Genomic DNA, 14,711 nt, shown 5'->3' with positions numbered 1-14,711 from the left:
AAATGTAATTTTGCTCAGGTTGAGAAATTCTGTTTTAGAGTTATCTTGTAAAATTGCCAAACCTACTATTTTGAAAGTACTTTTTAATAGGTTAGTTATATTTTTTTAATCCTGCTTGGATCACATTTTAAAAATTAATGTAAATATAATGTATCTTGATTCTAACCTCCTTTTGCTTCAAGGTAATACCTGTACTAGTTGTGAGTTATTCTAAACTGCTCTCTAACTGCGATGTGGTCCATCTATGCAAATGGACATATTTTGTTTCTATCACTTGTCCCTCAAATAGATCTCTGTATCAATTTGCATTTGTGTAGAAAATGTATAGGATGAAGCGTATAACTGCACCTTGTCCTTAGGAAAAGCTCCAGAATTAGATAGATAGGTAGGCAGGCAGGACTAAAAAAGGACAATTCAGACTAATAATTAAACACGTTATTGAATATATGAGCCTGGGGATTAAGCTGTTCTCTTAGGGATAAAGGAAGCATTTGTAACATTAGAATCTCAGCCACAGTTAAGAAGCTTGGTGGAGCTTGACGAATCCATGGAGTCTAAGAAGTAAGAGGAAGATGAGTAGAGAACGTTATTCTGGAAGCTAGTGGAGGATTTTGAGAAGAAGGGGATGGTCAATGCTAAATGTTATTGAGAAATGAAGTATGTAATTTATCCATTGGTTTTCTTCCAAACTGGGTAAAATCAGGATGCTGTTCCTTATGGCATAATCTCTCTATTTAAATTTGCAGACTTTAGGAAAGAGGCTTTGTCTTCAAATCTGAAACTACCAACAGCAGATGGTAAGGACTTTATATATGTATACAAGAAAGCATTCCCTATGAAGGAGTTATTTTTTAGGATCATTGCCAGGTGCCAATGGATTCCTAGTCCATTCTTCCCACTCCAGCCAGAGTAATTTTTTTTTTTTCAAAAAAGTAATCTGATTGTGTGATGTCCCCCTATTTTCAACTCTTTAAACATTTTTCATTGTTGTTAAAGATCAAAATCCTGCATGTCCTAGCTCTCTGGTATAATTTTGTACCATTACCCTTGCTTTCTGCATTTTCAAGTACAATGGCTTTCTTTCATTTCCTTAGAACTCCAACTACAAAGCTTTTGCGTATTTTGTTCCCTGGAATAGTTTTCCCTGACACTCTTTGCCTAGTTAATGTTTACTCATCTTTCAAATGAGTGATGGGGTGCCTGGGTGACTCAGTTGGTTAAGTGTCTCACTTTGGCTCAGGTCATGATGTCGTAGTCTGTGAGTTTGAGCCCTGTGCTGAGCTTTGTGCTGACAGCTCAGAGCACGGAGCCTGCTTCAGATTCTGTGTCTCCTTCTCTGTCTCAAAAATAGACATTAAAAAAAAAATTGAATGAATGTCAATTTCCTCTAGGGAGCCTGTCATTATCTGCTAGTCGAGGTCAGCTTCTTTTATTATAAGCTTTCATTAAACTATGTCTTTTTCATAGCATTTACTTCATACTATAAATACCCATTAATATTTTTTTAAATGACACTAGAAATGCTCAATATATTTTAGCTTATATAGTGACAAAAGTAGGAGCATCTGACTGGTTCAGTTGGTAGAACATGCAACTCTTGACCTCAGGGTCATGAGTTCAAGCCCCATGTTGGGTGTAGAGCTTACTTAGGAAAAAAAGTAGCAAAAATATTAGAGAACTTTGAATTATCTTAATTCATTAAGACCAAAATAATATAATTTCTCATTAAACTTTTTTTATTTGAGTACGGTGGACACACAATGTTATATTCGTTTCAGGTGTAGTGATTCTCTATACATTTTGCTATGCTCACCACAAACATAGCTATTTGTCACCATACAACAATATTACAATATCACTGACTATATTCCCTTTCCTGTGCCTTTTATTCCCATGACATAGTCATTACATTCCTGGAAACCTGTATCTCCTACTCTCCTTTACCCCTTTTACCCATTATCCCCCTTTCTCTCCGGCCACCATCAGTTTGTTCCTGTATTTATAGGTCTGATTTTGCTTTTCTTTTTTTTATTTGTTTTTTAGATTCCACATATGAGTGCAATCATATGGTGTTTGTCTTTCTCAGTCTGACATATTTCACTTAGTATAATACCCTCTAGGTCCATCCATGTTGTTGCAAATGGCAAAAAAAATCTCATTCTTTTCCATGGTTTTGTCAAATTCCATAATATACCACATCTTTATTCATTCACCTATTGATAGATAGTTGAGATACTTCCATATCATGGCTGTTGTAAATAATGCGGCAATAAACATATAGGGGTGCATATACCTTTTTGAGTTAGTGTTTTTGTTCTCTTTGGGTAAATACCCAGTAGTGGAATTATTGGGTCAAATAGTATTTCTGTTTTTACTTTTTGAGGAACCTCCATACTGTTTCCACATCAGCTGTACCAATTTACATTCCACCAACATTGCACAAGGGCTGCTTTTTCTCCACGTCCTCGCCAGCACTTGTTACTTCTTATGTTTTTGATTTTAGTCATTCTGACACGTGTAAGGTGATATCTCATTGTTATTTTGATTTGCATTTCCCTGAGATTGGTGATGAATATCTTTTCGTGTGTCTGTTGGCCATCTGTATGTCTTCTTCAGAAAAATGTCTATTTAGGTCTTCTGCCCATGTTAAAATCTGGTTGTTTTCTAGTCACATTTTTGATTATTTGGTTAATGATTCTTTTTCTTACGTGCCTGGAAGCATCATTGGGCCAAGAACCATGTTTCCATTTTGCTACAAGTCCTAGCATTGTTTCTCCAGATCCTAGCACAATTTTGGCTTTCAGAAGCCCCTTATTAATAGCTAATTGAATAGCTAATATTAGATGATATTTACTGTGCTAGGCATTGTTTCAAATCTTTTATATTATTGACTTATATAATTGTGAATATTTATGGAATTAAAGAATGACAATAAATCTGTCTTCTTATCTCATTAGCCTCATCTCTCATCACTTCTGCATTTGTATTTATTCTGTAACCATATTACTTATTATAATTTAAATTGGTTCCATATCTTCCATGTGCTTTTGGTTCCATATATTTGCATGTGCTGTTTCCTTTCTGTATATTTTCTGTCAAACAAATTCACATTTTCCCCCCAAACTCAGCTCAAACATCACTCCTCAACCCATAAGACTTTTCAGAGTTATAGGTTAGGTGAACTGTCTCAGTGCTTTATATCTGAGTGCTCAGTGCTCATATCTGGCACACATTTTTCTCATAGTACCAACTATATAATGTATTATAATTTTATTTACAGACATGACAAATTCAGTCCCTGTCTTCAAGGAATTTAAAGGAAACTCTTTAAGAGGGCTGAAATTTTCATTGTTGGTCTTAGTAGCTATAAGATAAATGTTAGTAAAAATGAATATAGGTCTAAAATGGTATTATGGTATTCTTTCCAACTGAAGGTTTAGATCTGTTAGTATAATGCAACGATTTTCGGACTGTGGAAACATACATGACAACTTCGTTTTGGGGTTGAGAGAGAAATGGGGTGAGAAATGGTATTGACAAAAAATTGAAACTCCCAGTAATGATCATGTTTTATATTTTAAATTGGTGTGGTATCAACAGGACTACATTTGGTTGTATGGGTTGTGCTTGCACAAAGATGCCTGGTTGAGAGGGTACAAGTAGAGACTGAAATGCATTCTACATTCCACTGTGCTCTCCAGGCTAGGACCACCAATGCTAGATTGCAGCTACCTAGAGGAAGGTATGCCTCTTTGTAATTGATACATAGAGAGGGGTGCCTTTTTTCAATTCACACAAAAGCACAATATAGACTGGTAGTGGCCCTGGAGATCAAGAGCTTTAATCTCAAATTTTAGCATTTTTTTTTCGTTTATTTCATCAGTTGATAGAAGTCTTTAGATCTACATGTACAGGATGTTACTATTATTTAAGAAAGGGTCACAGCTTACTCAGTATTTAATGGATGAGTGGATTCAGGTAACCCATCATATTCTGCATATAATTTTTTGGTTTAATTTTTTCTTTTCTTAAAATGTTTAGTTTTAAGAGACAGAGAGAGAGAGAGAGAGAGAGGGAGAGAGAGGGAGAGAGGACAAGTGGAAGAGGGGCAGAAAGAGAGACACAGAATCTGAAGCAGGCTCTAGGCTCTGAGTTTTCAGCCCAGAGCCCAATGCGGGGCTTAAACCCAGGAACCATGAGATCATGACCTGAGCTGAAGTTGGATGCCTAACCGACTGAGCCACCTAGGCGCCCTTAATTTTTTTAAATGCTGCTTGAAATAAATAGGTTGTCAGTTACAAGTAGAAAATACTTTGCTTTTTTTCTGCAGAGATTTTAGTTAAATATATATAGTTAAATTGAGAGTTCACCTATAGTGGACTCTGGGCAAACTATTTTGCATTTTTTAAAATAATAGTATCTTATATATATTTATTTATCTTTGTAGCAGTTAAAGAAGCTGCTTATATCTTGACAAGTGTTGATAATGGCAAGATTGGCATACGTAACTTGGAGCATGCCCTGAAAAGTTTGAATGTTAATTTAGCTGAGGAGGACGTCAGTGAAGCCCTTAAATATTGTGACATCGGTGGTGAGCATTTTTTTTGGCTTGAGATTCTGCTCATTTTTTCCTGTTTATAGGAACCAGTTTTAGAGTGTTTTATATGGAGGTAAAATGCTAAAGGCAGTCGCAGTGAGGCCTAGGTTGATATAAATTAGAGCCAAAATAGTCTGCTAATTTATTTACTGACCGTATCTATCTGTTCATACTCTACATATGCTTATTTAGATAATTAGCATTCATTTCTTGTAAGCATGGGTGGGAAAATACCATTATGTAATAAAACAAAGACATGACATCAGCAGCTTCATTTTGATCTGCAGTCTTTCTTCAGAGGAGACCCAATTTCACCTTTTATTTTGCTTGTCCCATTCTGCTTTTTTAACCAAAGGAAATACCCAAGGTTTCATTACATCTCAGAAGAATAATTATTTAGTCTTGATCATTGTTTCCAAGTGGTCACATATTTATCTTTGTTTTCCATCTTTGACTTCATGTATTGTGAACTTGATCTCCTTTCCTATTTACATCCACTCTTAAGTGTCAAATCGTGTGGGAATACTTCTAGAAGCTGGTGAGTTTTACCAGTTTTAGGTGGCTTTTTATTTGGGGTTTATCTTAACCAGCTTGTTTTTTCTATGGGAATCCCATGAGCATGTCTTAGGTTTAAGAGTACCTCCCCAGCATTGATTGGTTATTGCTTTTGCCATAGATTATTATTGACCTCAATCAATTTTTATGTTTTGACCTGGAGTTTTTCATATCATGAGAGTGGTATAAATTTAGACCCTAAGCCCACATGAGTTGCAGGAGATTTTTCACAGGTGATCTTTTTTACCCACTGCCTCTCAAAATTGGGAAGATTTAGGTCACCCTGGTGTTTACATGGGCCAGTGAATATAATATTTTAATCTCCCTTTCACTGGATTGAAATTCTTTAAGCATCCCAGTTTCATTTGGTATCTAAATTCAAACTCTCCGTGTAGCAGGACCCAAGATTTCTTTTATGAATATGCATGAACATTTAAATCAAGCACCTTGCTGCTTTTGGATCTAATATGTATCCCCAAATAGCTGTAGGCTTAGTATTCACTTGGTTTTCCCCTCTGGATCTCTGTGCCCACTTAACGTTTTATTATTTCCTTTTCATACAACTTGATAATGCATTTATAGAATAAAGTATTTCATACAGCATCTTTAGGAATTTGTAATCATTCCTGTGCTACCCAGCTTGCCATTTTGTTATAAGTTAAAGTCTTTTCATTGTAGGTATAGCCCTATATTTTCTGCTGTGGTTACATTACTGCATTTTATTTCCTGTGTGTGTGTGTGTGTGTGTGTGTGTGTCCCAATAGTTAACATTGTCACCTCTGGCCTTAGACTGCCTTAGTTCAAATACAGCCTCGAGCACTTTCTGGCTCTTGTGACCTAGACAAGTTATTTAATTTCTCTTTGCTTTCATCTTTTAAGGATAGGCACATCAAGCATGTTATAGAATGAATTCTTGTGCATATTTTAGTTAATAAATGTGAAGCATCATAAAAGGATACTTAGTATACATAAGGAACTCAAAAGTTATTTTAAGTTCTTACTTTTGAGTAAGAAGTCAAAAAAAGTGAACTATTAATATCATTAACTGATCAATAGGTGTGGTTCCTGAAAGTATGAAAAATTACATTGAAATAGTTTCAGCCATTTGAGAGAGAAAATAAGGTAGAATGAGATTTTAGGTATTGTTAATCAGAGCCTTTATTTTGTGTACTGACTGAGTATCAGGGTTTTAATGACAATATGCTTGATTTTGATATTTCCAGATAATAATGAGGTGAATTTAAAAGATTTCTTTGAAAGAATTAAAGGAAGTCCACCTTTCAAAGAGTCCGTAGGTAAGTGAATACTTCCAGTTTAAAGAAGTGACTGTAAAATAAAGATAATGAAATCACATTTAAAAAAAATCACTAAATGGATTTCAAGTGTTTAATTTGTAGTCTCTATAGTGTCAAAAAGGATTTCAAGCAGCTTATGCGATATAAAAAAAAAAAAAAAAAAAACAAGTGAAAATGGGACAAAGTTATAAAGGAGGGAAAAGAAATAAAACAGGGTCGAAGAAGATACACAGTAAATACCTTTGCTGTTAATATAAAGTCCTTCCTCAAGAGGAGATAAATTTTTCTTCACTCAAGGGGTTCTGGATCTATGAATTAAATCAGGTGTGGAAATTGGGTGAAGGACCACTACCCTCTGTGCTGTCTCAAGACAGGCCTTTGGAGTTTTCAGGTTTACCCAAATGGACTGGCCATTGATTTCATTTATAGAAATCTTAGCTTCATCTATCTAGTTTCTTTAAATGCTTGGGCCATTAATCCCTGTATCATTCTTACTACCATGTCATTTCTGTGGCCTAACCACATCATTTTGCCCCTGCTGCATAAAGACAATTGCTTGGTCTTTGTCCCCAAAGTTCCTCTCGTGCTCCTTGAAATTAGGGAAACCATTTCAACACCAGCATCTTTCCCTAAACGCCCATGTCTACAGAGAACACCTACCAAAGAACTCTCCGCAAATGCAGACACCCCTGCCAACAATGTATTTCTAAATGCGTTGGGGAAACAAATGTCTTTTTTTCTTCACGTTTGAATATCTCTAAAATTAGAACACCTTTATAATCAATGGCATTATTTATCAAATGTACATTTTTACTGAGATATAAATCACGTACCATAAAATCTCATCCTTTTTTTAAAAAAAAATTTTTTTTAATGTTTATTTTTGAGACAGGGAGAGACAGCATGAACGGGGGAGGGTCAGAGAGAGAGGGAGACACAGAATCTGAAACAGGCTCCAGGCTCTGAGCGGTCAGCACAGAGCCTGATGCAGGGCTCGAACTCACGGACCGCGAGATCATGACCTGAGCCGAAGTCGGCTGCTTAACCGACTGAGCCACCCAGGAGCCCCAAATCTCATCCTTTTAAGGTGTTCAATTCAGTGGTTTTTGGTATATTCACAAAGTTGTGCAACCATCACACTCTAATTCTGGGACATTTTCATCACGTCAAAAAAACCCCTGTACCCTGTAGTGCTTATTTCCCCACTCTCCCCAGCCACTGACAACCACTAGTCTGCTTTCTATCTGTGTTGATTTTTGAACATCATATAACTAGAATCATATAATTTGTGGCTTTTTGTGTCTGGCTTCTTTCATTTGGCATACTGTTGTTTGTTTTTTTTTTTTAATTTTTAATGTTTATTTTTGAGAGAGAGAGAGCGAGGAAGGGACAGAGAGAGAGGGAGACACAGAATCTGAAGCAGGCTCCAGGCTCTGAGCTGTCAGCACGATATGGGGCTCGAACCCACGAAACCATGAGATCATGACCTGAGCTGAAGTCGGCCGCTCAACCGACTGAGCCACCCAGGCGCCCCAGCATACTGTTTTTAAGGTTCACCTGCATTATAACATAAATGAGTACTTTATTCCTTTTCGTGGTAGAATAATATTCTGTGGTTATACCACATTTTCTTTGGCCATTTATCAGTTCATAGACATTTGGGTTGTTTCCCTTTTTTGGCCACTAAGAATAATGCTGTTATGAACATGTGTACATTTTTTTGAGTACAGGTTTTTGTGTGGACGTACATTTACATTTCTCTCAGGTACCTACCTAGGAATGGAACTGCTGGGTCACGTGGTAACTTTACATTCAACTTGAGGAGCTGCTGGAACATTTTCCAAAGCAGCTGCCCCATTTTACATTCCCAACAGCATTGTACATTTCTTTAAATCCTTGTCAGTACTGGGGTGCCTGGGTGGCTCAGTTGTTAAGCGTCCGACTTCGGCTCAGGTCATGATCTCGCGGTCCGTGAGTTCAAGCCCCGCGTCAGGCTCTGGGCTGATGGCTCAGAGCCTGGAGCCTGCTTCCGATTCTGTGTCTCCCTCTCTCTCTCTGCCCCTCCCCCGTTCATGCTCTGTCTCTGTCTCAAAAATAAATAAAAACATTAAAAAATAAAAAAAAAGTTTTTAAATCCTTGTCAGTACTTGTTACATTGTCTGTCTTTTTTATTCTAGCCTAGTCTCACAAGTATCTCACCGTGGTTTTGTTTTGCATTTTTCTGATGGCTAATAACTTTGAACATCTTTACATGTGTTTACTGGCCATTTAGAGATATGTACCCTTTGCTTATTTTAAAATTGGGTTATTTGTCACGTTGTTAGGGTTCTTATGTCCTGGATACTATAGCTTTATCAGATAGATGATTTGCAAATCTTTTCTCTAATTTTATGGGTCTTTTCGCTTTCTTGGTGGTGTCCTTTGAAGCACAAACGTTTTTAAATTGGGTGAAATCCAGTTTATATTTTCTTTTGTCACTTCTTTTGATATCATGTCTAAACATAATCCAAGATGATTAAGATTTATACTAATGTTTTCTTCTAAGAATTTTATAGTTTTAGCCTTTTAATTTCAATCTTTGATTCATTTTGAGTTAATGTTTGTATGTGGTGTGAGATGGGAGTCCACTTTAATTCTTTGGCATGCAGATAGCCAGTTACCCCAGCATCATTTGTTGACAAGATCATTCTTTTCCCCCTTAAATAAATGGTTTTGCCATCCTTGTAAAAAATCAATTGATCAGAAATGTATGGATTTATTTCTAGACTCCCAGTTCCATTCCATTGATTTTTATTTATTCTTATGCCACATGGTCTTAATCACTATAGCTTTGTAGTAAAGTAATAACCTAAACAGTAATTTTCAACCAGAGCAGGGCATCAAATTTACCTATAAAGCTTGAGTTACCTGGTTCTACTTCTGACTATGATGGAGTAGCTTATGTGAAACCAACCCTCCTGCTGAGAACAGCTAGTAAAATGTGGATTAAATTAAACAGCATCAACAACCACAACTGTTTGAAGGCATTGGAAAGTGACCAAGGCTGTCAAGATTTGTGGGGCTATAAGATAAATATAAAGAGCACGACTTACAGAAACAGCACCTTCTTCTTCTTCTTATTTTGTCTCTGTAACATAACTTTAAGTGAAATAAGGCAATAAAGTTTTGATGTAAACTTCTTTGTAATGCTTCACAATTATTTCAGGGTCCACATATGAAGTATTATGTAGCTGTAGGCATCATGGTTGACCAGTTACATACGTCTACTTGAAAGGCACAGTAGTTAAGAGCATGGGCTTTGGAAATATCGTGCCTGGATTTGAATCCTGGCCCTGCCACTTAATACCAGTGTATTCTTTAGTAAATCACTTAACCTCACAAACCTCGGGGCGCCTGGGTGGCTCAGTTGGTTAAGCGCCCAACTTCAGCTCAGGTCATGATTTCGCGGTTAGTGAGTTTGAGCCCCACGTTGGAGTCTGTGCTGACAGCTCCGAACCCGGAGCCTGCTTCAGATTCTGCATCTTTGTCTCTCTCTGACCCTTCCCCGCTCGTGGTCTGTCTGTCTGTCTGTCTCTCTCAAAAATAAATAAACATTAAATTTTTTTTTTTAAATCTCACTAACCTCAATTCCTTCATCTGAAAAATGGGGATAATAATGCCTATCTTGGAATTATTATAGGTAATAATAGACTTAAGTAGGTAAAGTAGAAGTACTCAGAAGAGTCTCCAGCACTTAGTGTTCAGTAACTGCTAGCTGTTACAATACACAATGGTTTTTTTTGTTTTTTGTTTTTTTTTTTTTTTTTTTTCAACATTTTTTATTTATTTTTGGGACAGAGAGAGACAGAGCATGAACGGGGGAGGGGCAGAGAGAGAGGGAGACACAGAATCAGAAACAGGCTCCAGGCTCCGAGCCATCAGCCCAGAGCCTGACGCGGGGCTCGAACTCACGGACCGCGAGATCGTGACCTGGCTGAAGTCGGACGTTTAACCGACTGCGCCACCCAGGCGCCCCTACACAATGGTTTTTAAAACTACTAGTAATTTCATGTAAAGTTCTTTTATGCAACTCAAGCCCATTAAGTGAAAGTGAACAATGTACTCTTATTTCTGCTGTTGAAGCACGTTTTTGCTCTTTTTTTTTTTTTCTCAGTTACACAGCTACTCTTCATTACTATTCAAATTCTCCAGAATGATCTAATTGATGTCTCTAGCCTCAAGGCATTATTGATGAACAATGACTTTCATGCAGCTAATGTTTTACTTGATGAAGTATTAAGACATGGACCTGAACATGGTTAGTAGTCTGAATGCATCTAGTTGTAAAGGCCATCATCTACCAGTGGGGATGGGAGATGTATGGATGGGATATACAGCAATGGAGGGCACCCTGGGGGGGGGGGGGGGGGGCGCTGCAGTGAGATGACTGGTGAGCACCAGTGCCACCATAGTGTGCCAAGCCTGAGCTCTGTGAAACTGAACAGATGGGTGAGTCTGGGCCTACTTTATCCCTGTGGGTGGTGGTACTTGGGAGATGAGGTCACTTTGTGAACTGACTGGCACGGGCAGTATTCAGTCAGAATGCCATGCACAGAGTACAACAGAGTCCGTGAGGCCCTTCGCCACGTGTTAACCCTTTGGAAGGTAAACTATGCTGATATCCAGGAATACCTCAGGGGGTGTTGCCTGCGGCATTGGCTCAAGGAAGCAGATGTTTATAAATGTACAAAATAACTGCGTTATTTTAATGACTGGTATTGTTGAATATCATTTTTGTTACGTTTTCAAAAGAGTTGGGGAATATTCTTTACTTTCCTATTCTCTGTAAGAGATTTTTTTTCTTCCTCAAATGTTAAGCAGAACTCACAGGTGAAGCCTTATGGGCCTAGAGTTTTATTTATGGAAAAATTCTGGACTATTGATTTAATTTCTGAAATTGTATGGTATTACCAAGAAAATATTCTATTTTCCTGTCAATTTTGGCAGGCTGTGTCTTTATAGGAATTTGTCCACTTCATCTGACTTTTCAAATGTATTGGATAAAGTTGTCCTTGACATCTGCTTTTTATCTTTTTTGATTTCTGCTTCATCTGTAATGATACCTTCATTTTCATCCTCAATATTAGTGACTTAGAGCTTTTTTTTCCCCCCACTCCACCTCCACAGAGTTTTTCTTTTCCTTTTTGTAAAATTGAGATATAATGGGCATATAATAACATTATGTAAGTTTAGAGTGTCCAATGTGTTGATTTGATACATTTATATATTGCAATATAATTATCACTGTAATGTTATCTAACACCTCTATCACATCACGTAATTATCACAATTTCTTTTTTTGTGGTGAGAACATTTAAGATCTAGTCTCTTAGCAACTTTCAATTATGTAATACAGTATTAGATCAGCACAGCATTAGATTTCCAGAATTTATTCATTTTAACTGCAAATTTGTACTTTTTAACAGTATCTCCCCAATCACCCCACCCCCTAAGTCCTTGGTAACCACCATTCTGCTCTCTTTCTGTGAGATCGGCTTTTTTAGATTCCACATATTAGCGATATATACAACATTTGTCTTTGGCTTATCTCCTCTAAGCATAAGGACTTCAAGATCCTACCATCTTGTTGCAAATGACAGGATTTCTCTCTTTCTCATGGCTGAAAAATACTCTGTTGTCTATTTTCACACTACCTCTGTTTATTCATCTGTTGATGAGCACTTAGATTGTTTCCATATTTTAGCTATTGTGAATAATGCTGAAATAGACACAGGAGTATGTCTTCAAGATCCTGTTTTCGTTTCCTTTGAATATACACTTGTAAGGGGAATTGATGGTTCATATCGTAGTTCTATTTTTAATTTTGAGGGGAATTTCTATACTATTGTCCATAGTGGCTGCACCAATCTACATTGCCACCAACAGTGTATGAGGGTTCCCATTCTCCACATCATCACAAATCCTTATCTCCGGTCTTCTTGATGATAGCCATTCTAACGGGTTTGAGCAATATCTCATTGTGGTTATGATTTGCATTTCCCTGATGGTTAGTGATGTTGAACACCTTTTCATGCACCTGTTGGTCATTTGGATGTCTTCTTTGGGAAAATGCCTATTCTATTGCTCTGCCCATTTTTAAAATAGTTCATTTGCTTGTTTGTTATTGAGCTGTGTGAATTCTTTGTTATATATTTTGGATAATAATCCTTTATCAGATATATGGTTTGCAAATATTTTCTCTCATTCTGTAGGTTGCCTTTTCATTTTGCCGATTGTTTCTTTTGCTGTACAAAAGTTTTTAAGTTGAATGTAGTTCTGGGGTGCCTGGGTGGCTCAGTCGGTTAAGCGTCCGACTACAGCCAGTTAAGCTTTCGACATCAGGTCTTGATCTCATGATTCTTGAGTTCAAGCACCATGTCGGGCTCTGTGCTGACAGCTTGGAGCTTGCTTCAGTTTCTGTGTCTCCCTCTCTCTCTGCCCCTCCCTGCTCATGCTCTGTGTCTTTCTCTCTCTCAAATAAATAAACATTAAAAAAAAGAAAAATCTTAAATGGCATCTAGTTCTACTTGTTGATTTCTGCTTTTGTTGTTTGTGCTTTTGGTGTCATGTCCAAAAAATCATTGCCAAGACCAATGTCTGAAAGCTGTTTCCTTATGTTTTCTTTACAGTATCAGATCTTACAATTAAATCTTTAATTCATTTTGAGGTAATTTTGGGGAGTATCCCAAGTGGTTATTCAGTTTCCCAACACCATTTGTTGAAGAGACCATCCTTTCTCCATTGAATGTTCTTGGCTGCCTCGTCAAATATTAGTTGAGCATATGTGGGGTTTATTTCTGGGCTCTGTCACTTCTGCTGTAAACTTTTCTACTTTTTTTTTTTTTTTTTTTTGCATTGGGTTTTTTTTTTTTTTCTTCCTTTTCTCTCTCCCCCTCCTTTTTTTTTTTTTTTTTTTCCTTTTGGTTCTTTTCATGTCTATCCTTTATGTCCCTTACTATAGTTTGTCATATCCATTCTACCTTGTGTACCTTTACTTTACTTGAGTCTTTATTTTGGAGCTGACTTGGTCTTTCTACACAGTCTATTTTCTGAGTTGTTGGCTCCCATCTCAGATCTTCCTTTGTCCATTTCTATCCTGATTTGTTGAAAGAGTTGAGGGTGTTGGGTGGCACATTCAGTGTGGAGCTCTGTCTTCAGTTTCTACTGAAGTAAATGAAGTCCGTTTACTTTAATGGCACCTTTGGGGCAGAGGGTGGGAGGTGGGGGTAGTGAGCCTTCTGACATTTTGATACTGTTTAGTAGGGACTTCATCTTTAACTGCTTCTTTCTTTTCCTTCACCACCAAATTCTGTGCACTGAGTTCCACATCAAGATGCCATCTTTGGTCCTATGGATTTCTAAGCCTTTTTCTTAGATTTCTCCAGAGTAAATTTAGGTGGTTACCATTATCCTAAAAGTAGTGTTTCTTAACCTTTAAAAAAAAATATCACTCCCCTAAGGAGACTTTTTAGACATTTTTGTCTTTTTCACCATCCCACACGCTATGAATGTTTAATGCCAAAAATAAATATTTGCTTATGTACTGTGGCCACAAACCATTGTAATGGCTAAGATTTTTTCCCCTCCAAGAACCTGTTTTCCTTCCTGAAAGCCTATCACCCTCAGTGAAAATGCATGTCCTAAAGGTATCTAGAACTTTAGTTTCTGCTTATACTGCTAAACCCTATTTTCTAGAATTTCACTTAGATGTTAACACATTTGTAAGGAATATTGGCCTATAGCCTCTTTGCCTGCCCACCGTGTGTTTGTTTTGTTTTGCTTTTGTAGTTTTTGGACAAGTAGGAGCTACTGAAGGGTTTTATTCAGAGGAGTAACCAGATTTTTTTTTTAAAGAGAAAGACCTCTCTTGCATTGTTTAAAATAAATGGAGAGAAATGAGACTGATGCGATAGATTTTTAGCAATGCTATTGTAATAGCATAGGCATTAACTAATATAGTGATATATTCAAGCAGTATTTGGAAATAATTGAATAGAAATTGATAATCATATGTATGCAGAAGTTAAGGAAGAAGGAACAGTACAGGCTGACCCCCGGGCTTTTCACCTTTGTTATAACTTGACTATTAACTGCTGACAGATTAATTCAGAAGCAGTAATTCCTTCATCTACATTTTACTTTGCATTACAGAAAATGGCAAGATTACCTTTGAAGAATTTTTTTATTAAGTTCTGTGATACATTGAACATGCCTAAAGCCTCAGG

At 37.0% G+C, this 14,711-nt stretch overlaps 1 protein-coding gene across 1 annotated transcript in view; it reads left to right on the top strand.

Annotated features, from left to right (window-relative positions):
• Nucleotides 1-14,711, top strand: part of LOC144615212 (EF-hand calcium-binding domain-containing protein 13-like) — a 23,758-nt gene extending 9,047 nt beyond the window's left edge. Inside the window, exons 6-10 of the mRNA XM_078442077.2 lie at nucleotides 747-797; nucleotides 4,448-4,591; nucleotides 6,376-6,447; nucleotides 10,601-10,744; nucleotides 14,638-14,711. Coding sequence (XP_078298203.2) covers nucleotides 747-797; nucleotides 4,448-4,591; nucleotides 6,376-6,447; nucleotides 10,601-10,744; nucleotides 14,638-14,675 — 449 coding nt within the window. The 3' untranslated portion in view covers nucleotides 14,676-14,711. The remainder of the gene's footprint in view (nucleotides 1-746; nucleotides 798-4,447; nucleotides 4,592-6,375; nucleotides 6,448-10,600; nucleotides 10,745-14,637) is intronic.

The sequence above is a fragment of the Panthera onca genome (assembly GCF_046562875.1).
Source record: "Panthera onca isolate mPanOnc1 chromosome E1 unlocalized genomic scaffold, mPanOnc1 haplotype 2 h2.Chr16_ul_1, whole genome shotgun sequence".
NCBI classification, from domain to species: Eukaryota; Metazoa; Chordata; class Mammalia; order Carnivora; family Felidae; genus Panthera; species Panthera onca.
This window is presented reverse-complemented; position numbering and strand designations above follow the sequence as displayed.